This window comes from Erithacus rubecula (assembly GCF_903797595.1).
Source record: "Erithacus rubecula genome assembly, chromosome: 3".
Classification (NCBI taxonomy): Eukaryota; Metazoa; Chordata; class Aves; order Passeriformes; family Muscicapidae; genus Erithacus; species Erithacus rubecula.
The window spans coordinates 21,639,101-21,664,228 of record NC_136689.1 but is presented as its reverse complement, the minus strand read 5'-3'; the positions used below and the strand labels follow the sequence as shown (position 1 = coordinate 21,664,228).

Sequence of the window (25,128 nt, the reverse complement as noted above, 5' to 3'; positions counted from 1 at the left end):
ATGAATTAAAGAAAAAAGGAAAAAGAAAAAACAGACCAGTATTTCATTAACATCAATTACAATACAGATTCAGAAACTGGGAAACCTATTTTTATATAAATTCCTGAAAAACTATACAAAATAGTTTCCAGAAGTAAAGCCAGTGAAAGAACACTGTACCAAAACCAGTGATAAATGTTATTTACTAAACCTAAGCAGAGGCAGGTTCTTTGACACTGCAAAGATTGGCAATTCCCATCCCCAGCCACAGGCATGTTCTAATTCCTGCCACAGACAACTGGCAAAAATGCATCTTTTTCCCTCTCTGAAGTCACACTTGTTAACTTCTTTCAAACCAAGGTAATTTAAAACAGTATGGAACAACAGAAGTAAACAGAATCATATTCAAGATGTTAAAGAGTTTATTTTAGGAATGTGGACAAAAATAACACAAACATTTTCAATACTGTACATTTGTTTAACAGATAAACAGTAAGGGAGGTGATTTAAAGTATATAGGATAAATGGGAATATGCAATTACACTGGGAGGACAGAAGAGCTCTTTGCCTGTCACATCATACTGGTAAGCTACTAAAAGTGCTCAAGGAAACACCTCTATGAAAAGAAAGACAGGAAATAAATCACATTATGGAAATATAAAAAGAACAATAAAAAGTTAAAAAAAATACTGCCTTCTTACTGTACTGGCTCTGGGAGGGAATGAGGTAACTTTCTTCACAGCAGCCCTTATGGTGCTGCTTTGCTTTGGATTTGTGGCAAGAACAGTGCTGGTAAGACACCAGTGCTTTGGCTTTTGCTGAGCATTGCTTGCACAGCATCAAGGTTTCATTTTTCCCCCACTCTGCCTGCTCCAGCAACTAGGCCAGAGATGAGCAAAGATCTGGGAGAGGACACAGTTGGCACAGCTGGCCAAAATTTACCCAAACTGACCCTTTTACAGGCTCAACAAGAAAACTGGAGGGGAGGCTGGGCAGAGGTCCACTTCTGGGAGATGGCAATTGCCTTTGCAGAATTTGTTCCCTCTACCCTCCTTCCCTTCACTCACTGTGCCTTTATCTCAACCCTTGGCTGTTCCCATTCTCTCCTGCATCCCCTCGAGGGAGGGAAGAAGCAGCTGGGCAGTGCTTAAGCTGCTGGCCAGGGTCAGCCCTGGTAAACTGCACAATCTGGGCAACTTCCTACTTTTTATTTTACAATATACATTAAGTTTGTAGAAGAAAGTGTTCACACAGACTGATGTTTCTTAAATTAGGAACACAACTATGTTTGTTTCAAGATCAACCTTCTTGCAATTTTGCTAACTGGTTTCTTTTTCACATCAGTATTTATTCAAAGTACCCATTAACGTTCCCACAACTGAATTTAATTATTCAGAGACAAATATGCTCCTCTCTGTCAACCCTTACACATTACACTCTTGGAAGATGCTTTTCCAGGCCAAAAAGGCCTCCACCCACAAGAATGTACATGATTCATTTTCCATCAACTATTTCTGCTATGTGGAGCTGTGCTTCCATGTTGCTTTTTGTTATAAATAAAAAAATCTTTTTATTTAGGAATATGCTAGTAACTGCTTGAACTGGCAGTTACGACTGAACTCAAACACACTATTGTGACTATTAACCATCTAAGTCAAGTAATAAAATAGAGATTTAAGAAGAGGAAAGATAAACAACAAACTTCATTGAACATTTCAACAACAAAAAACATTCATAAAAAATTAGTTTTATACATGTAGGAGATAGAAACATGTTATTTCAGAAAGTCTTTATCTGCTTCTAGTTTTACAACCAGACTTTGGAGAGAAAAAAACAAAAGTGAAAGAGCACAAAGGGCAAATGAAAACAAACTTTCTGGATTCTGGAGGTACAGCTCTTGTGGAAGGTGTTAATCTTTATTCATTCTCAAATCTGCTGTAGGGGTTATCAGAATCCTGGAGAAGACCTGTAAAACAAAACGGGACTATAGTTATAATTTTCCTTTTACAGAAAAACTTTGAGTTACTGACTTCACTGCAACAGGCACTGTATGTAACAAATCCAAAAGGCAATTCTTGTAATAGTTGCTCTATTACCTAGACACTCAAGTATTATAATAAATTGGAAGTGTTCTTAAGCACTCTTATTTCTCAGGCAAGTATTTAATAATTTAGCATGGAGAGAACATTTCTCTATGAAAAATTATTACAGAAAGAAAACACTTCTCATCTGTGAGGTATACCACAAAAAATGCATTTGTGAGATTCAAGTTGACAAAAATCTAAGTATAGAGATGTTTCAAGAAGAACAGATTTCAAGTGGCCAGTTTATAAATGCAAGTGACTGTAAGATCATCATCCTTTTAAAATATAAGATGCTGCTACTTTGACTTAGTTCTACTTCAATTATACCCAACCATCTGTCACATTCAGCCACTTACAGCTTTCTACAGGACAATAATCTCTAAGAAAAAATGAAGATCACTTCTTACGTGCACTAAAACCTCCAGGGACCAGAACAAGAGCATCACTTAATCCAAGCTGCAGTATGTTTCCCTCACAAAGATTCTTAATGACTTTACACTAAAATACTGTCACAGAAAGCACTGCAAAGCCCTCCAATTATGCTGAGTGCTTGGATATGCAGAGCATCCTCTGTATGGGTTAACTGAGCAATTGCAGCTCCACACAAATTATTTCAAAGAGATTTTAAACCACACTTTAAACCTGGGGTAGGCAGAAGACTGAAAATAAAGGAGTTCTGTAAGAGTCCAGAGGCTGACCTTATGTTGTGAAAGGACAGAATACTATTGCTATCTTTCCTGCCAAGATTTTTATACTGATGCTTGACAAGGACTCTTCTCTAGCTCCTTTGTCTAGGCAGGGAGACAGAAGACAGTACAGCCAAGCAACTCCAAATCACTAATGTTCACATTCACAATAATGGGGAAAAAAAAAAATCTAGTAATTGCCAAACGTTGTAAGAATTCCCCTCAGTCCTTTTCACATCGAATCTCATTTCCACATTCCTCTTATGTGCACACAGATACTGAACATTGACTGTTTTATCTGAAAGTCAAAACCTACTGGTGCTGTGGGCAGACTACACTATTGCCTACCTGGTGCAGTTGGTGAGCTTCATTTCAACTGGCAGGTTATTTTAAGATGCCAGTCAAGCAGCACAACTGCTCAGGGCTGATTACTGTATCAGTTAATGCAACTAACTACCTGATAGGGAACAGTAAATATTTGAAATAAAGAATAAATATGAAAAGTCCTATAATTGCTCAAATAAACAAGATTACAAACAGTCAACTTGTAAAACGCTAATATCAAACCATCCCTCATATATAATGACCCTCTTTTGTCCAAGGAGTAAGCCAGTAACATTTATAAAGCTTCAGCCAGGTAACATGACATATAGTCTATTTACCTGGTGTAGTACCTTGTATCAGAGGTGCTATCCTTTCTATAATAACATTTTAAAATTAAGCATTTGTTTAATAAGAATATGCTTAGATGGTATAATTGTCAAAAATAATCTACAATATCTTTAGATTTGGAAATTTTTATACTTTTAAACTTCTAAAAAGTGGTTACTTCTCAAATTTTAATCCTACTTTTCATTCATTTAAATCAACAGTTGTGATGTCCACTAAGTCTATTCTAGCTGTCAAGTAAACTAACACACAATAAAAAAATCCCCTCTTATCCTTGGCCTGCCATTCAACCTTCAGTGCCTTCAGGTAACATTCCTGCATTAATTAAACTCCAACCCAAAGAGAAAAGAAACATTTATTTTACTCCCAGGTCATCACCACTCCCACTGTTCCTGCAGACTTGTTAATACTTCGGCAGTTAGGATATAAGGCTCCTAGTATATTTAGCTACCTGAAACACAACTGAGTAGTCCCTTTAAAAAAAAAAATTGCAGTACTTCTGTATCTCATCCCTTTAAAATACAAAACACATTTACACAACATTTACTGAAGATTAATATCAATACTAGAAATCACCACTATTGTTACAATTGCCATTGCATAAACCCCCTGCACTCATTAAGTTCCATTTACAAATAAATGCAAAAAGCTTTCCACAAAGTGGCAAGAGGTGGTACCATATTCCTCAACAAAATGAACATACCCTGCAGAATTCTCTCTGTAAAGTCTGGCAAGTGCTTATTGTATTTTTTTGATATTTCATTCAGGACACATACTCAACATTTGACAGGTCTGAAAGTAGCACAGTAGAACACTAGATACTGTTCTTTACAGCTCAAACAGCTGAAAGCCAATGGAAAAGATTTTCTACATACAGTAGTGCCAATTTCAAATTAACCAGAGGATTGTGTAAGAGTCCTGGTAAACCTTCCCTACACCATTCTGAGAAAGTGAATATATTTTTCTTTTCCCTTGCACCAAAACACTCAGCTAAAAGCCATTTTAAAAAACTAATCCTCATATTTCAAGTGAATGTGTCATTTTCACTCCTCACTGCAAATGCCATTCCCAGTAGTACTTGCTTTAATTTTACTGAATTATGTTTAGGAATGAACAGATCTAATCACCACCAATCAGGCATCAGTATATCTAACTTGAAAGAACTCTCATCTGTTTCATCACAGAATGCTGAAACTAAATAAGCTTTAAGAACTACGAGTCAATCCAGTGTGACTACTACTGACTCTGACTCCAGAAATTGATCTTCCAAGAAAATGGCAAGCCCTCCCTCCAAATGAGGATAACCAGGGGTTATAGTACCTGATACACCTTGCTTTAAGCCTTGCTCTCAAACCTGCATCCAGCATTCAAATTTCTTTTACCCTTAGCATTTTAAGTACATCATAAGATTACATACACTAAGAGGAGTGAGAGACAGCAGCTCATCACTTGCATCAACACTTACTGAAGAAGTATCAGACTCCAGTAAGTGGACAAAAATTATTTGGAGAGACATAGAAAAAAAGGAGCATGACAAAAAGCTTCTGTCAGCTGCCACAGCTGCTCTGCCAGTGCCACTCTGAGGAGCTGGCAGCCCATGCTAGCACATCTGGTTCAGCTGAAACTCTTGCTCTGCCTTGAACCAGACAGGAGATGTCTCCAAACTGTCTCCTGTCTTATAGGACAGCCACTACCAAAGCTGTCATTTACCCTCAGGGGTTCAGAGAAACCAGATGTTGGTATCTTCAGCAGCCTGGTTTGCAATCAAGTCCATTACATGTCACTGGTAAACTTGGCACACAGGTCCCTTAAAAGTTCTTATATTTACTCTCATTTTGAGGTTAGTATTTGACTTACTTAGCAGTATCTAAGAAACACTCAAAAATTTGAAAAGTATGGTAGTCAAGTATCTGTAAATAGTTTGTATGAAATAATGAAGCATCTTAATAAATATGAAATGACAAAGCAATGGTCAAAAGAAATTAATACCTTTTTCCAGCATATTCATTTATATTGTATACTAACTATGCAGGTTCCCAGTCATTGAGATCTGACTTTCATCATGCATTAACACTGACCAAAAACAGAATTAACAAGAGACTGTGTATAGCTGAAAACAACAACAAAAAACCCCAACCAGTTTGCTGTGTTTCTTCACCCCTTATTAAACTTTCCCTCCTTATTTCCAGTCCTCCAGATTAACAACTGCATTCTTAACAAGCAAACTAAACAGCCTTCAGTGTTTGGAAATGAAAGGTTATCCTGCCTTGCATTCAGAACACGAATGATGATCAGGGCAAAGGGTCTACCTTGAACAGAAGAAACATTTACTCTCATAAACTACTGAATATAGAAACCAATGTCTTATATAAAATAAACAAGAGAGGATTACATATCATGAAAATAGCTAATCAAAACCTTTGCAGAACTAAAGCAATGAAGGATCATTATTTTGCAAAAATTGAATGAAAAAAATATTTTCACTACTACTAGGCAAAATCCTCAAAGAAATAAATAATAAAGCAGCTTCCCACTAATGCTATACTGAACACACAATAGAAGCAAATGCAGCAGGAATTAAATTGTAGTTCCTTTGTGTACTACACAAGCTACAAAATACTCTGAATTCTACTTTAAATTTTTCCTAAGAGTCAATGTATAATTTGTGTAATCATATTGCATTCATCTATTTGAGCAAATGAAAAATACTATCAAATTGTGCAACAAAGAAACAATTGAAAGTGTGTACTCCTGGTTGCTAAAGCTCTCTATTGCTTCCAATGCTCCCCAAGGATTGTGGCTAGAGTGACACCTGCAGTGCATTATAAATGTGTAATTACCATTTAAATGGAGTATGGAAAGCTGGGGGATGAAATGGGAAAAGACATTCCCTCAAAGCCAACCAAATACTGAAATTTCGGGCATCATCATCTTAATCTACAGTCAGGTTAACAAAGTCATTGTCATTCTGCCACTCATCCATGCCTACTTAACTGAGAATCCTCTCTGCAGTGTGCAAGAGTGCAAAATAATCTAGTGTCTCCATAATTATTTGCAGCAATTTTTATTAGATTATGTTTAATATGCTAACATCTGTATTTTCTAGACAGTAAAAAATGTGGCCAGAATATCCAAGTCTACTCTATGTTGCACCAAATTATTCTGACAATCATTTGTCCATATATTATCAGAATGCAGCCCTTATATTTAACAGCAATTATATTTTTGGATTTCAAAATTTATACATATTTTGTATTTTATTTTTCCTCAGTTACATACAGCCTTCAAGGATGTGCTAATTATGTTTATGTGATAGTTAGTTTTTCTTTAAGATAAAAATTAACCATGAGGTTTCAGGCCTCAAATTGATATATCTGACAATATGAATTAATCTTTCCTTAGGCACTACAGCAAACCTGTCAATAAGCTTCTATGTGAAGTTTACTAACAAAATTTAAGTTTTATAGTCCAATTGCAATCTAGTGCAGGTAAGCTGCATTACAAAACATAAGTGCAGGAAGAAGTGAGGATATCTGACTTCTTACAAAAGAGAACACTTTCCATTAACACAATGAATGTATGGACTTGTTTCTTATTAATTCATTGACAGTGGAGGCAAAATGACACCAGCTCTCCTATGACTGTGTGTACAGTACAGCTACAAGCAGTACTTGATTTATTGAATTTGGTGTCTGTATTCCAGAAGCATTATGTTATACAGTTTCAAAATTTCAGGGAACTCAAGTACTCCACAAAGGTCTGAGAGTTAAGCACTGAACAGACAAATGTCTCCTGTAAAATAAATGCAGGGCTATGCAGAAACAAGTGAACTGGTTTCACAAGCAGAACAGAACTGAATGCAGCTTTCACACCACCAAACCCCAGTGCAGGGCTCTGATATGACAACTGTGATTCTGCACTCAGGACCTGAATCTTGGCTGCATCCAGGAGATGCAAAACTCCATCTGCACTGAGTGCTGAAAGTTATTGTGGGGACAGCCATTGCCCTAAGTTCTTCACCAGATCTTTCCCAAAGATTCAAACTTGCTGAGATTGACTGTGAGGTCTCTTCTAAGGAGAAACAAACACAAAAAGCCTGTGTTGTTTTATGCTGCACTTGGATTTTGTTTGCTTTTTTTACATCTGGACTATTGTCAACCCTCAAACACCTCTTAAAACTGAATTGTGGCTGAGATACAGGGTTAATTATCCTGTAAAATACCAGAGAACAACTTCCATGACTGTTTAACAAAAATTCCAGTTTCTACAACATTCTTTCCCCTATAGCTCAAGCTTCACAGTGTAGTTTTCCTCTGTTCCTGTAAATGATCATTCTTTTACAAATGTTCTCCAGGCAGAGAATCCCCTACAGAGTTTGTCTGTATCACTTCTGAATCAGGCAAAGGGCAGGTTACAGATTGATGAAGGAATTCCTAGACTCTCCCAATCAGTTTAACAAGAGGATGAAAATTAGCAGCTTTGAGTGACTGTTCAGACCCCTAGAAACACCTTCTGTGACATTAGTGCAATCTGCATAATAAAAAATGCAGCAGAGTTTTAGCAGAACTATCTCTGAATACACAGTACTATTAACCCCATGAACAAATCACATGAAAAGTGCAAGCACTGACAAGCCTACATAATAAGAGCCTCTTATACAACACAGCAGGTCCTACAGTCTTGTCATACTCTTCTACAACTGGACCATACCTATACTTAAAAACAAAGAAAAAATATTTTATCCCTACATAAGGCTTCCTCCTCCACCCTTCTTTTTCAAGCTTGATTTAAAAAGGTTGCTATCTCTGCTTAGTCAGTCTCTCCTGCAATAGCCATGACTGCAGCAGCAAAGTTCAAGTAGGCTGATTTATCACATTCAGTAACAAACAAAAAAGCCCCCAAACTCAGTCCTCTTACTTAGGAACAGACAGAATGAACCACTTATTTTAATAAATATATTTAAATGCCCATCCTAAGCACACTGTCTTCTTGCCCAGTTGGACAGTCTGCACAGGCAGAGAACAGCAGCATAAATGTGCTGAGATCAGGTGTCAGAAGACAGGCATCAGCAGAAAACTGGGCTTGATTACTTCTGCCACTCATAAAGCAGCTTATTTCTGCTGTGAACTTTAATTAAGGAAAAGGAATCAATGCAGGCATAGTATGAAAACAAGATAACACATACCATACTTCTTACGTATTTCATCATGCTTCAGTTTTCTTTCATGTTTCCTGCAAGAAATAAAAGCATCAGAAGAACATTCAGACTCTTTTGAGCTGTAAGCAAATTGCATCCAAAAAGGACAACAGCACTTTTTACATTAGTATTAGTAATTACATTACAATTTATTTTTACAAAATCACACTTAGCAGTTATATATATAAAATCATTCCATTTACACTTCATCTGTAAGTATATACACACACTGTATCTATTAGATTTGCCATAAATTCTTACTAATTGATAGTAAGAACATAAGATGTATTACAATAAACAATAAGAAACATATTTTCTTTCCTATGTAAAAGCAAAGCATCCATATATATGCACACATTCACACACTGAGGCATTAATCTGTACATAAGAAGCAAGGCAATACACTGTACTGGAAGACCCTTGGATGTTTTCCAGCAGGGAGCATAATTGTAAAATTTAGCTGGGCACAGAACATATTTCAGAATACTAATTCAATATAATAATTCTAAAAGGACAAAAAGGTGTATTACTGTTTTGCTTAAGTAAGTGGAAACAACTGCTTTCTAAAATCCAACGTGGCACCCATGCAGAGAAAAAATTAAAATATTGTGCTAAATACAAATTGGCTTTTATGCTGTCTGACTATAAGACTGTTTTCAAGGCTGTATCTAGTAATGCCAAAATTAAATTATTTACATAAACCAAGTGTCTGATGAGCTGATTTCTCCTTCCCCTTTGCAAAGGTGAAGTGGGAAAATGAAAGATGTTTAAATGGAAAAAATTCCATCTTTTCTCAGATTTTTCCAATGTTACAAAGGAAGAATCCATTTTGCTTAGTTTAAAAAACAAACATAAAAGTTCCTAGACAACTACTTCATGAGTGTGATCCAGGATTTATATATCTTGAGGAAAAGACATAGAATTTGGTAAAGAAAAGTTCCTCTAACAAAAATTTAAAGAAAAAAAAAATTAAATTACACCCTTTGCTACCCCCTGTCAAAATTCCACCCAGTCAGACAAGTAGTGACTTCTGCTGGATTCCAATTTGCACGTATTCAGCAGAAAGCTGTTAAGCACTGACAGCTTAATTCACCAAAGATCCCATCTGCCCTATGCATATTCCACCTCCAAACAATTCCTACTGCTAATCAGATCCTGTATGCCCTCAGAAGCAATTATCCTGCTTCCTACAGAGCTGAGGGTTGAACTGGCCTTTTTCAGCAATTGCACTTTTGGAAAAGCATGCAGATAAAGCACGATGAGAAAAACCAAACAAGACAGACAGACTCAAAACCTTCCACTACTCTTTCCCAGAGATATCCATGTCCATTACATCCCCCTGCATTATTAAGCCCAGGCAGCACAGTAAACAATGCAACCTAGCCAAAATGCAGTAAGAGGAATTGGAGAGTCAGGGTAATGAAATTTATGTAGAGAAAGAAAGTTAGGATTGAGACATTGAAGAGAACAAAAAAAAGAGGAGACAAATTTACCCATTGAAAGTAACCCGACAACAGGATTGCTGCTTTCTGTAATACCTAAGAGGAAGATACTATATGGGGAAAAGAATCTCAGAAGAGAACAGAGAAATTCTGCTTAAAGCAGCCTTCTCCAACATAGGGCCAAACCTTCTTTCTGTATATTTTTCATGTGACCTCAAACCAGGTCTATTACTGGTGGTACTAATGGCATTTCTTTCTTGTTTTGTATATTCTGTCTGAAGCAAGGGAGACTCATCACTGCAGTTACAGCTACTGAAGCCTCTGTACTTCAGCAGTCAGTGTGAATCAGTTCTGAATTCAGAAAGCACCTGCTTGAGAAGGGGATAGTGCAAAATCAAGCTGTGTAGGCTTTGAACCTCAGAAATGCTTTAGGATACCTCCCTAGGCTATTTAAAACAAGCCACCAAACATCTCATTAAGTTTGAAGGGTAAAACCATTAATATCAGTGAAATATTCAAACTCTGACAGGCAGCCACGACAGCATCCTTTCAGCCATGACTAAATCCTTGCTCAGTAAACAAGGCTTAGGTACACATCAACCCAGAAGAACCAGAAACAGCTCTGAACAGGCAGTCCCTGAAGCCACCCTGACTTACTGCACCACCCACATCTCACATTATGACCAGCTCAAGTCACTTCAGTTTTCCAAGTTGATTCTGTTTCTTAACACTACTGCTATTACTCTATTTTATACATGCTAAGCTATTGGCTTCTTATGCAAGCTGTCCCCACTGCTGTAAGCTGAGGAAGTATTTTCTCAATACTGACAATTCACATAATAATTTTCCATACTTGGTTCTTCAAAAATAATCTACCATCTTTTCTTTCCCTGGCTTCTCTCCTTGTTCTCCCTTACCAATACACTATCAATTTATACTTGGCACTGAATCTTATTGCTTAACATTTGTTTATGAACTTCTAAAATTAATTATTTATAAATTATACAAATCTAGCATATAAATATACCATGTATTTGAATATGAAAATAATTGAGTATATAGAAAAACACTTCACTACTCAATGCTATACTTAAACATGATTTTTCATGTTAGAGATGATGAAGTCAAATAAAGGACTAAAGCTATGCAATATGATAACTGTTTTAAATCAAAAATTGAACTCCAGACATCATTCTCCTCATGCCCCATGCTATAAGTGCAAACTTGAACCATCACCAGTGATTTTCAACCCTCTCAGTAAACTGACAGCTAGTTTCAGCCTCGTGTAGACTAGCAGAAAGCCAACATAATTATCCTTTTCATTTTAACATGCATCTTCCAAAAGGATACTAAAGTATCCATAATTAACTGATTTTTAATGCAAACAAATATTAAACTTAAAAAGCAAACTTTTACAATGTTTTGAAAATATTAGGTGCTGCAATCATCTTAAACCTTCCACAAAAAATATTTCCATGGAACATTATGGAACTTGGGCCTCCTTACTTTGTTTTTACCATTCACCAATGGAATCATGAAATGAAGCTCAGGCTAGTCCTGTTCACCTTCCATTGTCAACTGACATGAACAGCTGTATTTGTAGCAGCTGTATCCCACAGAAAAAAAACCCCACATATAAGATGACAAGTAAAAAACATAACCAGATAGACACAAGGTCAATGCTGTGCCTACTTTCCTCCCATGATATTTATCTGAACATCTATTCAGCTATTTTCATAAACTATGTGAAAATGCCAAAGTAGAAATGAAGGACTACACAGTACAAGGCAGTGTTTTCCTCTGCAGGTTGCTTGACAAAAATGGGTTGTTGAGAATATTAATTTGTTCTACAGCCTGCTACTAGCAATTCATCTCCAAAGGTCTTAGGGGAAGCAAGCAGTGGGTAGGGTGAGGTGTTCTAGGTGCTGGAAGTGGCCTACTCCTTGTGTTTTCCCATGACCCCCAGCCACACACACAATAGGTGTGCGTGTTCAGAACATGTAAACACCCCAGGGCTGCTGCTAAGCTCTCTGCTGCAATTAAAACAGTTTCTGTTTCAGAGAGACACTCCTGAGACAAGCTGGGAAAGAGGAATGCTGCTCTATGTAAGGCTGCAGCAATCATTCTGGCAGTGCAGTCTGCTCCTAGTGATCCTTGCTCCTAGGCTAAATTCAAGAATGAATGAAGCTGGTATTAGCTCTGTGCTGCTAATTGCCTGGTGCAACACCACTTGCTCACTGTGTGCATAGCACACCTAATGCTCCAGAAGCATCAGACTTTCTACAGATTAACTGTACCAAGAATTCAAAGGTGATGCACAAATCACAGTGGAAATGTTATGGAACACAATCATCCCCTGTTATGCACCTAGTCAGAAGTCTGCTTTAAAACAAACACAGGTAAATACTGTCTTAATTAAACAAAATTGCATAATTAAGGATATACATTTCATCACATGGTACATGGTTTTATATACAAAAAAAAAAGTTGATATTCCTCACTGGGTCACATCTCTTTAGAAAGAAACAAAAGCATTATAGGAGAAACATTACGTTCATACCAGCATTCCTGTGCTGTGACTGGCTATAACTGGATTAACAGGTAGAAAATTCCCCTTTTTTTCTGATCCATTGCAAATATTCAACATAACTTACCTAAGAAACTGTGTGTGAGCAAATTTCCTAAGTTGGACACCTATTTCTTACCCTTCCAGGCACATTCAAGTCTGACACTTTCATCTCACAAATTCAGATGTTTATGAAAACAAATTTGCATCTGTTCTCTTCTGATGTTTGTCATTACCTTGCAATGATGCAAAGAGCACTCATGGTACCTGCCACACTGAGGATTAACTTGTTTGCTCTCTTGTTCATTTACAACAATACAGTTCCTAATCAACCTCATAATACAGCTCTGTTTTGTAAAAATCTGACACTGTCATGCCTAACGTCACAGTGCTTCTTTGTTTAGTACTCCATGTATTTCTTAGAAAGGCAGAATACTCCTACATGACCAGAAGTGTGTAGCTATAGATCAAGCTGTCAAGACTTACCTCTGAAGAGACTGTAGTCTTCGTTCCTCTCTCTTCCTAGCTAGCTGCTCCTCTTCTTCATCTAGTCTGCTACAAAAATAAGGAGGGAAGGAAAGCATAAGAGGAGGAAAAAGCAACTTTATTGCTAAGCTATCACTATTTAGTTACTTTACTTTCAAAAAGAATTTATAGTCTGACCAGAGATACTACTTCATAATCATGCAAAATTTCACAGCAGAGTAAGTATACTTGACAAGTTTGTGTAATTATTCTTTCACATTTTATAATATCCAAATGCTCTACTCATGTAGTAATATGCACTTCACAGGACTATTTGCAGCTTCTTAGGAAGAAGATGCAGACTGCTCCAGAAGCAGAATTCCTAATTGCCCTTTTTCCCATGTGTCACACCCCATTTAAGACTCAATGTTCTGCACATGCACAGTTAAGTCCATTGTTGTCCTCTGGAAGAAGATTGATGGTTTATAAGCCTTTGATGCCAGAACAATTTATCTTTCCAACAACCATTACTATCCAATCTCAAGCTGCCCTCAGGAAATGAATCTGTTCTGGAATGAGCAAGGATTTACCTGAGTATCAGCTGTGTGATTCTGGGAAATGCTGACCTACACAGTACATCTGAGCTGTGCTCTACTGAACTCTGCTGCACTTTACCTTTGTGTCCTGCCTTGGAGAAAGCTCAGCTTCACTTAACCATTAGACAGACTATGTAAGACTTTTAGGACTCTAAAGCAAATGTCAAACATTTTTTCTGTTAGTTTTTCCCTGACAGAACTTATGATAATTCTTCAGGATTAGTAAATGGACAACTGCCATGCTTGCCCAGGTGCTAATCATCTTCCAAAAGTGAATACAGTTCTGAAAATGTCTGAGATGAATATTTACAATATTAATACATCTGAGCAGCATTACCACACATCTGCAGCCACCAACATCTAAGTTAAGCAAGAGTGACATCCAGTGGTTAATTACAGCATGTCAAAAGCTTTAATACACAAAATTTAGACACATTCAGGTCTGGAAACATGAACTCAATTCTTTCATGTGCTCAAACAGTCCATATATTTCTCTGAACATTATAGTTATTTCAATACAAGCCAGTACTTCAGAATCCATGCAACGTTTCAGAAACAAATTTCTTAGTTCCAGCTTTTTCCACCTAAAAATTAGAAGAATCTTGGGGGAGCAGGAAACACACACTACAGGTCACTTTTATTTGAAAACAATGCTAGACCCTTTTGGAACACTAATCAATTCTCCACATCAGCATGTCCAGCATCACTAGAAGGTCCCATTCTTGGGCACCCTCCTGTAAAACTGCTTTACTGGAGACTCCATGTCTTGTAACTATGCAATAATCTTCACAACTGGTGTTGCAAAATATGAAAACATCAAATAAATAAAATGGTGGTATATGATTCAGAAAATACATTTCTTCCCTGTAATTAAAGAGCATTAAATATCTTCTGATTTCTGGATATTTTGAATGAATTGTTCTTCCAAATTCAGAAAGTTTGTGATTATACAAAGAAAAACATGGTTGATAACAGAAGTTCACTGGAGTCTATCTAGTAGAGTTTCATGAATAATAGCTGGTCATGAAACTGTCACAAGTACATGGAACCAGACTACTGGAAGTCAAAAAACACAGAATAAAAATAAATCTATGCACCAATATTCCTATCATTCCTGTGGTAGTATGGCACAGATGAGCCAACTACAATACTGATGTAGGAGTTAATGATTTTAAGTATTCTCTGTGTTCATAGAAAAGATAAGTTCAGGCTTCTCAAACACTTAAACACCATAGCTTAAGAATTCCCAAAAGAAACACTGATATTTCTCCAAAACAAGCTTACATCTCAGATCTCAGATGACACATCTAAAGAGTCAGTAAACAGATCTAGTACTACATTTCCACAACCTTTCCTTCCTCCTTAATGAAGGGAAAAAAAAAAGTTTCTTTTGTGGAAAAGTGAGTCCCCAAAAACAAGGAAGAAGAGTGCAGAAGAATTCCTGCTGAGAACCAGTGGGCTTAAAGCCAATAATGTATCATGTTTCAGTGTAATAACACATTCTGACTTCTCCTGAAATAAACTGGACCTCAGATTGACAAGACCTTTAAATCCTCTAAGGGTCACAGATTAAGCTTGACACCTTTGGAGTCTTGGCATAAGATGACTCTGAACTAACCCTCTATTTATAGAATTAGATGTTACAGTACTGATTGACAACTTAGCTACTAAAACTGAAGTATGGCACAAATATCTCTTTTCACAGGATTCAAGCTTTATTTGCTGACATGTCAACAACAGGGGCCTACTCAGTTCTGCAGAGGATGTTGGCAGATCTTATGTTAAGATCAAAACTTGTTCTTCACATCTTCAGGGCTTATCAGCACAGGGCTAAAGAATAATCATTTTTGTACTAGGGCAGATTCAGTATAACAACCTGCCAACAGAACAGGCACACTCTTCTTAGTCAGGGAAGAGAGAAAGGAACCAAATGTTATTTACAATTATTTTCACATTTTTTAAAGCCACATATGCACCATACTTCTCTGTCTTTAAGGTCAGCAATAAACAATGCACAGTTATGTAATTTCTTTTAAAAAAATCCAAAACCAAATCTCAAACAAGAACAATGAGTCAAAGGTACTTAAAAAAGTATAGAAATCACTTCAGATCAAGAAATAAGGTACCCATTTTATTCATACAGGAAATATTGAAGGACAAAAAGAACACAGCTAGCTGAAACTATACTGTCCAGAAAGCTTTAAAACTTGAGTGATAACATGCTGTGCTGTCCCACTTCACACTGCAGCACTGATGTACTTATTTTAGCTACTTATCAACTACTTCCCTCCTTTTAAGAATATCAGCTACTCAGAGAAGCTAATTTTAAATTCACAAGTTTTCCAAGATCTCAAGAAGATTTAATTTCTGCAGTCTTACTTTCCTTGAAAATAAGTAAATAATTCCTAGTATCTTAGATGAAAGAGGTATTATCTCACATTTAGAATATGTCTTTGAATTGGCAAAGACAGCTAATCCCTTAGATACTGACTGCTGACAGACCCTAGAGCAACTCTAAAAGATGGATACAAAGTGCTGTATAGGACATTGTTGCTCAATTACTTGTTACTCACCTGGTCCCTTTTTGCTGTACCATGAGCTTGCCTTGAAAGAAATCATATATACCATTATCACAAGAAGCAAGGATTTACTTGGCCATGGAAAGATTTCATGTCCAATGATAATAATAAAGTGTAAAACGTAGAAGTGTAAGTTGTAAGGCAACAGCTTACCTGAAGTCAGACACATCAGTGCTCTTACCACTTTTTTAGAAAAATCACTTCAGTGCCATTCCAGCATCATTTCCAGTGTCACACTACCTGCCACTAAATATCTCTCAGGTTGCTGTCTTTCTCAAACAAATAAAGCAAAGTGACCAAAACTGCTTCCAAATGAAAATATTTTTAGCAGTAAATATTTTACTGGAGAGTAAAAATTGTAGATAGACAGGGAAGACCAGGACCCAGTGTTAGTAAAGGAAACAAATATATGTGTTTACCTCCTGGAACGCCTTCTGCAGTAACAGCAGTAACAGCAGCAGACTGTTATGGACACCAGAATGAGTCCTGCCACCACAGCCATGGCAATAATTACAGCCTCAAAGTTTACTGAAAAAAAACATGAATATATCCAACTTGTTAGACTCCATCAGTAACATTTATCTTTCTAATAATTCTTCTCTTCCTTCCCAGCTATTTTTTCATCCCTATATGCAAAAACCTCCACATGATTCTGCTCAACTACCCCAGATAAAATGCAGTATACCACATCCAAACTTTGGTGCTATGCATAATCTATATTATAAAGAAATTAAGTAAAATCACATTTCTCATTCTGGTACTTCCCTACCAGTCACAAAAAAAATAAATATATTTCATCCAGCAAAGCAAATTTTTTTTTTTTTAATGTTTTAAACAAAGTTTTATTTTTTCAAAAGTATACTACTTAATTGAAGCAAAAAAAATTTTTTTGAACCTATTAACGTGCAGGAAAATATTGTCAGTTTTCAGTCTGCATTTCTGGCACCAGTACCTATTTCATCTGCTTACTATTCATGAAAACACCCAACACAATTAAGCTACTTTGTATTACATTGTTCTTCACTTCAGTCTGGTTAATAATCTGTCAACACTTGTAATTCGTATAAAATAGTAACTGGAAGCCAGTCATTTCTTTTTGACTTTGAAATCTGCACTATTCACCTTCATTTTCAGCAATGGTGAACAACATTCATCTCTTAATTTTATTTGCTCAAAGAAAAAAAAAGAAACATCACCACCACCTTCACAAGTTAATTCATCTTCCTGCTGTGTTTGTAGGAGACAGTCTCAGTAAGACCATATAACCCCATGGCATGTTGCTGCCTGTAAATTATTTTTAAAAATCTATTAAGGAAATGTATGTTTGAGGATGTTTTTGTTGTTGGTTTCTTTTTTTTCCTACTTTTTTTTTGCTGGGAATATGCTCCATTATGAAATTTTCATTTTGTGTTTAAGGTACAGTCAATCTAGAAACACAAATGGCATACAAGGAAGAAGCCATTTCCACAGCAGGAGTAAACTGTCAAGACCACCCTTAGTATCAGTAGAAAAGGACATGTGTTTCTCTACTTTTGTGTGTTTGAGAGTGTTAACTTATTTCATAGCAGCTGATTTGATGCTTTGTTCTGTGTTTCTGGCTCTAACACGCTGGTAGCACATCAATGTTTTGGCTGCTGCTGAATAGGCTTGAAGAGCACCAAAATATTTTGCCACCTCCTCCCTGCCCCCTTCCCTCTGTTTCCCCCAGTGAGTAGGACTGGACACAGGCAAGAGACTGTGTGCAAGAGAGGTCAGGAGGGGATGCTGACAGAACACTTGACCCAAACTGACCACCATAAAATGTCCTGGTCAGTGAAAAAATCTGAGGTAAAGGAAAGGTAAGGGGAGTGTGTAACTGGCTTCCAAGGAGAAAGCCAATTGCAATGGGAATTTCTTGTCTGAGGACTGGCTGAGCATCAGTCTGCCTGGGGGTGGAGGGATGTAAAATAATAAAAAAATTTGCATTTTTTTCCTCTCTCTCTTTTTCCTTCCCTTTTTAAACTGTCTTTATCTCAGTCAAGGAGGATTTCTGCTCTTCTTCCTTTTTCTTTCCTCACCCCACTGGGGCCATGTGAGAAAGGGAGGAAATAAGCAGCTGTGTGAGCACTCTGCTACTGGCAGGAGTCAACCCTCCACATTTTCAGAAAAAAGTCTGCTAAACATTCCATTATAAGAGTCTTTACTACAGCACTGCAAGCCCAGTTTTCTTAAAAGTGAGCTTTATCACTGAAATTATATTCTTACCCTAAAGAACATCAACAAAAGTCTAAGCATAAATGCCTGTTCTCAGAAAACAAAGCACAAGGTCCTTGTGTAAGAACATAGAATTGATGAAGTTCACCTGTACTTTTTAATCTAGTCACTCTGCAGCAGTCATTATAAGTGGTAGTGCTCAGAAAGTGTTCCACTTTAACAGCAATCTTCTGCTACCCTAATTTAGACTACTGCAAAACCTCTCTGCAGTAAGCATGGTAACTTTCTTCAGCCAACTGATAGTTCACCCTCACTTGCTTCTGTCTTTTACCCTCCTGGTGTCCATGCACAAACAGAAAGCAGTAAGCCTCTGCTCTGCTGACTGAAGCTGTACTCTTGTGTTTTTACAAACCACTACACCTTGTTTCATACAAGAAGCTTTCCAATGCCTTAGGTGTTCTTTGTTTCAGTCTAGTCTGAATTTAGATTTACACAATTACACAAACAGCTCCAAATATTTCACTCTGACAGCAGCACATGCTCAGTCCTGTATTTTGTAGTAACACATGCAAAGCAAATGGAAATTGAAGAACAATTACACAATGCAGGATTACAACCTACAGTGGCACTGTGCATGTTCCTTTTAAACCTTATCTACACTGCCTTTGGTGCCCACCAATTACACCGTTATTTCAGTTTATGCAAAGATAGCCTTCAAGAATTTGTGTGTGACTCTATTCCTATGGTCTGGTTCACTGCTGCCACTGGAACACAATACACTGGATCTATACAAATCCTCCAACACTTTCAGAAATTTTAAAGAAAGCAATAAAGTTTTAAAGACATTGCAACAGCATACCAACACTGGCTGTTGACAAAGAAACCTTAACAATGACTGTTTCTAAATTCAGAAGATTAGAGCTATGGCTCCAAATCATATCCACTGCCTCCTCGCCCTGTCCCTCCAAATAAATTATCAGGAAACAGCTCTAGCAAGCTGTCTCACTTTAATTATACTCATAAACAATTATCTACAGAAAAGTAAAATTAGTACCTACTCCAGCAAACTCCCCATCGGGCATTAGAGAGAGAACACAATGAAGACGGTGGAAAAATACTTCTTACAGGGTAATCAATACATGTGCTGTTGGTGTAACACCAGAGGCACTGTGCAAAAGAAACAAGAAAAATCCCAAATTATTCATCTTCAAAAACAGTTAACAATTTAGTGCACCACTCCAAAGACAGATTTCTTACGTGAATGTAATACTGGAGAAATTGAAGTGCTTTGTCTTATACAGAAGTCCTCATACAATTTCTCAGCAAAACTTAAAGTGAATGGTGAATAAGAACATTTTGTACTTGCAAGAACACTAGCCCAAAAATATTTGGGAACATACTGAGGTACTCTGCATACTTAAGGGTAAAATGGGTTTGGGTTTAAAATTACTGAAATTAGCAAATAAGAAACACAAAATCAGATTGCCAACTGTTTAGAATTTTAAAAACCCTTGTATCTTTAAGGAATAAACATACTATAATCTTACTTCAGCCTTGTATTTGATTAACAACAGAAAGAAAAAAGAATCCTTGTAAGTTTACAGAAGCTTTTTCTCCAAGGTAATGAATGATACAGCCTCATCCAGTCTTTATTGCACAGGCTTACACATCTGGATACTTTTAAAATTTAAAATTTTTTTGTGTATCATAGTTAAAATTCCAGCACAACATTTCTGCTTTTAAAGTCATCACTAAGCAGGCTTAGGTTCTGGTTTTCATCTGTTAAAAAAAAAACAAAACTTATTCAGTCATTTTTCAGAAGTCATTTACCACACAACTCAAACAGTTAAATAGTTTTGAATAATGGCAATAGGAATCTTTGACAGAATGTTTTTTTAGGATGCATTATAAAAAGAGTTCAGCCAGGAACTAGGTTTTATCTAACAGTACTATCAAGAATATCCTTGTCACACATCCTCAATTACACAAAGCCTGTTATCTTGCCCTTAAGAGATTACAAAACATTAAATACAAAGGAAACCATTTGTAGCAGATTCTGCTTTCTTGAAAAGTGTGGATACAAGAATAATGTATTACTGTTTTGCTGTTGCTAGTCTGTACAAATTAAACATACCCATAAGGACACATCAACAAAAAAACCTAAGAAAACAGAATTCACTTTGCCCTTTTAATTGCAGATGTTAGATGACAATATGCTTTTTTTGGTTCAAATATTTAGACAGAATTAACAGTTAAAAAATAACAACTAATAGGGAGCATAATAAAAGTCACTCAAACTCTGAACATAATGTTGACCCTGTTTTGAGTAGGAAGCTGGATTAGGTGGCTCATGAGGTCTCTCCTAATCCCCACAACTGTACACTGTTGGTGACAACTGGGAGCCCAGAAAGCTCAGCTATATCACCCTGACTCCTGCATCAATCTGCTGGAAACATATCTAACCAAAAGGCAATGCCTGACACAGCTACTGGCTGGAGCACAGGCTGAAGTACAAGAAAATATTTCAATTGACTCATTCCAATGATAAAATAATCTTAAAATAAACAATCATCAATACAATTCTATTAATATTTTTCCCTTAAAGCCAAAATATGCATAAAACAAGCAGGTAAGTTCAGATATTTCTCAATTTTCCCTGGTGAAAAGGTTTTCCAGTAATGGAAACTTATATGCAGGTTTAAGACTCCTGAATCTGAAGTCTGAATTTGAAATAATCTACTTCTGCTCTGCAGGGACTAATGGCTTCTGCATGCTTATCACAATCCTTATTGTAGAGCTAAAGAAGTTTCCAGCAAAGAGCAGAGAAACAAATTCTAACATTTAAACATCTGCCCTACTGCAATCTCATTGGAAATCTAAACACTTTGCTACCAACATGGCTTAGCCTGGCAGTGAAGCACACACAGTCTGATGCAGCCAGTGGAGGGATCAGCACACTCTGCCTCAGCTACTTTTTGGGGCATATTTAGAGAAAGGCACTTCCAGTTTATTTACATTAATTTCCCAGTTTTCCTAGCACAACATAAGGAAAGCAAGGCATTTTAACTACCTGAGTTTATTAGGGGCACATTTATCGAAGTGCTACCCACAAAATGAGGATGAGTCTGAGGCAGCAGCAACATCAGCTTGTTCAGCTGAGCTATAAAAGCCCCGAGCACACACTGACACTGGAAGCCTGGGCTCAGTCTGTCCTCTCACAAAGCACAGGAACATCCTGAGTGACCAAATCATGGAGCAACCCTGGCAAAGTGAAACCACACTGGCATCACTTGTGACAGAGGAGAAGCAACACATCAGCTGACTATCATTTAAATAAGAAGCAAATAGGCAAAGAAAACTCAACAATTTGATTTTGTAATAAGTGGAAATTCTTATCAATCAAAAAAGACGTTAAAAATCTTACCGAAACATTTTTTAGACATTCTTCACAGGACTTCTGGGAAAATGCTGAACATGCTAAAAAACCAAACAAAACCAGAATACACAGAGATTATGTATTTATTTTTATTCCATAAGGTCAAACATTTATCATAATATTTAATATTTTTTTTTCCTAATCCTAGATACAAGCAGTAATTTTGACTGAAGTAATAAAATCTCAATAATTCCATTCCAGAAGAATTGCAGCAGAGAAAAAAATATGTAAGTTCAAGCTTAGACACAGTGAAACAATTCAAGCTTACCTTTAACCTCAGCTTGCATTCTCTAAGGACAACACAGAAGATGTAACCCAAGAGTCTCCTGATAACTCTGCTGAAATTCTAGAACTTACACACATCAGTTTAGGGGACATTCCAAACAGTGCAGCTTTGGAAGCTTTGCAAAAGCTGAACCTTACTTAGGATTTCTCCCCTTCCATAGGTATTAACTATTTTCTGGGAAAAAAGAGCTTTTAAAAGATAAAGCTCTCCAAATAATATGATTTTAAATAACAATAAAAAACACTTCCGAATATAGGACAGGAAGTTAATATGCAAGCCTTCAAGAACTTTAACAGAAGTTTGACAAGCCAAGTGTTGCATTTTCTCTGAAAACAAAAAAAAAAAACGTACTTACTGGTGTTCAAATTTACTTTTTTGAAAGTTAATCATCTTAAGACCAACCTTTTTTTATCCTTAATTCAGACATAACTTGTTGCCCACAGGACTACATACATGCCATAGTCCTGACCTAGATGAACTACTTCAAAGATAAGGAGGAATCTCCTAGTCTGAACCTGGATTTTTCTTCCAGGAATTGTAGTTCCCATGGTAATTTTTTTATACCAGTTAATGAAACAAGCTTATTTCAGTATATCACAAACATAAAGGGAAATTATCTCCAACTGGAGTATTAGACACAAGCAGTTGTCAATTTGAGCTAGAGTTGCTTGTGAGACAGCTATATATTTCAGTATTTTCTTTTCATAATTCAATATTAAATCTTTCTGGTTCTAATTCTTAACATTAAATGCAATTTATGTACCAGTATATTTATCTTTAATTAATATATTCATATGGAGAACACCCTTACCAATTGAATTGTTACAGGTACTAATTAACAGCCTTAGTGTAAGGCACATACAGCAATTCAGTAAAAAAGAACATACGGAGTAGGTTCAGAAACGTCCGTTTTTACTCAAAAAATTTCGAATGGGGTTTTTTGAAACAGAGTACCACCATGCTGCTTATAAAAATACTTAATTGCCTCTTCAACGTGAGATTTAAAAAACCCGAACAAACAACCTTTCTTAACACGCATTAGCAAGACTAATTTGCTTCAAGTTAGTTGTCTCAAAAAGCTGGAGACTTCCTTTTCAAGTGTAAACCCTTCCCTAAAGGAAATTAAACACCTCTCAGCTGGGATCTAAACACATCTGTCAACCTGCACTTGAGATACCCAAATTTGATGCCAGCCAGCCTGACGTGCACCTTTGTGGTCTCATCTGTTGGTGGCAACTAAATCTGAAGCCGAGCTTCACCAGCTGCCTGCCAAAAGCAGGGAAGAGATAAATTATTCCAACAGAACGGAGGGCCGACCAACTCCGTCGGATTCTCCCGAGCCACATTCCTCATCATCACCCAGGGCTGAGCAAACCCTGGCGACTGTGTACTCTAGGATAACCCTGCCTGAGCAAGAGAAGTTGGATCAGGAGATCACTGTGGTCCCTTCCAATCTGCCCTATCCTGCTATTCTGCGGCTGCTGTCTCTGTGCCGCAAAGATCCGGACACCGGCATGGGCCCGGGCCGGCAAACCCCAGCGCCATCAGCCCGTCCTTGTGCCGGAGCGGGCTGTTCCCTCCCGGCCCGCGGGCCCAGCCCGCTGCGCGCCGGGCACAGCACCAGGAGCTCTCCCGAAGGCGCCGCTGGGCGAGCCCGAGCCCGAGCCCGTCGCCTCTGCCCGGCTCCGGCCCGGCTCGCCCGGGAGGCGGCCCGGCCGGGAAGCGAAGGGCCGAACGCCGCGCTGCCCGCCCCTCCTTACCCGCTGCCGGTGCCGGCGTCGGCGGAACCGTGCTGCGGATCTGCTCCAGCCCCGCCACGGCGCGGCCCCACAGCAGCGCCATGCCCTGCAGCCACAGCGGCCACCGCCGCGCCGCCTCCATGGCCCGGCCCGGAGCGGAACCGGAGCGGGTGCGGAGCGGCCCCGCGCAGGCGCCGCCAGCCCGGGGCGCGGCGAGGGCCGGGCCTCGCCTGCCGCTCATCCGGAGTCTCTGTAGGCCGAGATCTGATGTACGCCAGGCCTTTCTCTATCCCTTCTTCTTGTGATGTGACACCCTTTTCTTTCCTTTGCATGAGAGCTTTCCGGTGCCTGTGAGGGCAGGGAGGTGGCTCCTGGTTTCCTTCCTGAGTGAGGATGCCCAACAGGCCGCCAGAGCCAGCAGAGACGACAAAGGCATCCCCCAGCCAGGGCTGGGCAGAGAAATTAATAAAGAGATGGAGGCAAATTGAAAATTTGTCATGACCTTCCCATTTTAAAAGACTAACGAATTGTTGGTTTTGCATGGTGACCCTCCTCTCAGAGCCTTTGGGAAACGTTTAGCACTTTTTCAAATGCCCAGGGATATACAGAACACCCAGATAAGTCTTCAAGGTACAGCACAGGAACAAAAGAAAGACCCCAAACCCTCTGAGACGGCAGATGAAAGGATACACAAGACATTTTGGGCATCTCAGTGGCCCTAGATAGCTGTGGTTAGGCACTAAATCGAGTCCTTAATGGCCAACAAGTGACTTGCCATGCTGTCACAGCCAGCCTGGCTTTAGTTAAACAATCCTGCTGCTGAACTTGATTAGTTTCCCTGTTCCTTGTTCAGGAATGGGAAGTTTTATATTTGGCAATCAGTAGCTGAAGTACCTGTGTAGATTTCATTAGTGCTCAAAGATTGTGCTTCAAGCAGGAAGCAAACACTCCTTGCAAGTCTGGCATTGTTCAGTCAGTAGTGACTCCAGCTCCTTGTGACCTCCCTTCCCAAACACTCCTATTTGCACAATTTTTATTACTCTTGTGTAATAAAGCCATTGTTGCTATAGAAAGTATTGCAATTGGTTTGTGGACAAAGAGACAGCAGATCTGGGCTGTTAGAGAGGCTTTTGTAAATACACTTGAGCCTTGACAAGAAATAAGAGGAATGTTTTTCACAGTGCTTGACCTTGCCATCCTATCTATTTTTG

At 38.0% G+C, this 25,128-nt stretch overlaps 1 protein-coding gene across 1 annotated transcript; it reads right to left on the bottom strand.

The window, feature by feature from the left end:
- Positions 1-383: 383 nt before the first annotated feature.
- Positions 384-24,116, bottom strand: PTTG1IP2 (PTTG1IP family member 2). Its single transcript, XM_079299467.1, has 7 exons — positions 23,939-24,116; positions 21,881-21,933; positions 19,515-19,623; positions 16,683-16,791; positions 13,110-13,178; positions 8,604-8,650; positions 384-1,945 (listed from the first exon to the last, which is right to left on the bottom strand). The coding sequence occupies exons 1-7, from the start codon at positions 24,057-24,059 to the stop codon at positions 1,896-1,898; spliced, it is 558 nt and encodes a 185-aa protein (XP_079155593.1). The 5' UTR covers positions 24,060-24,116; the 3' UTR covers positions 384-1,895.
- Positions 24,117-25,128: the final 1,012 nt, after the last annotated feature.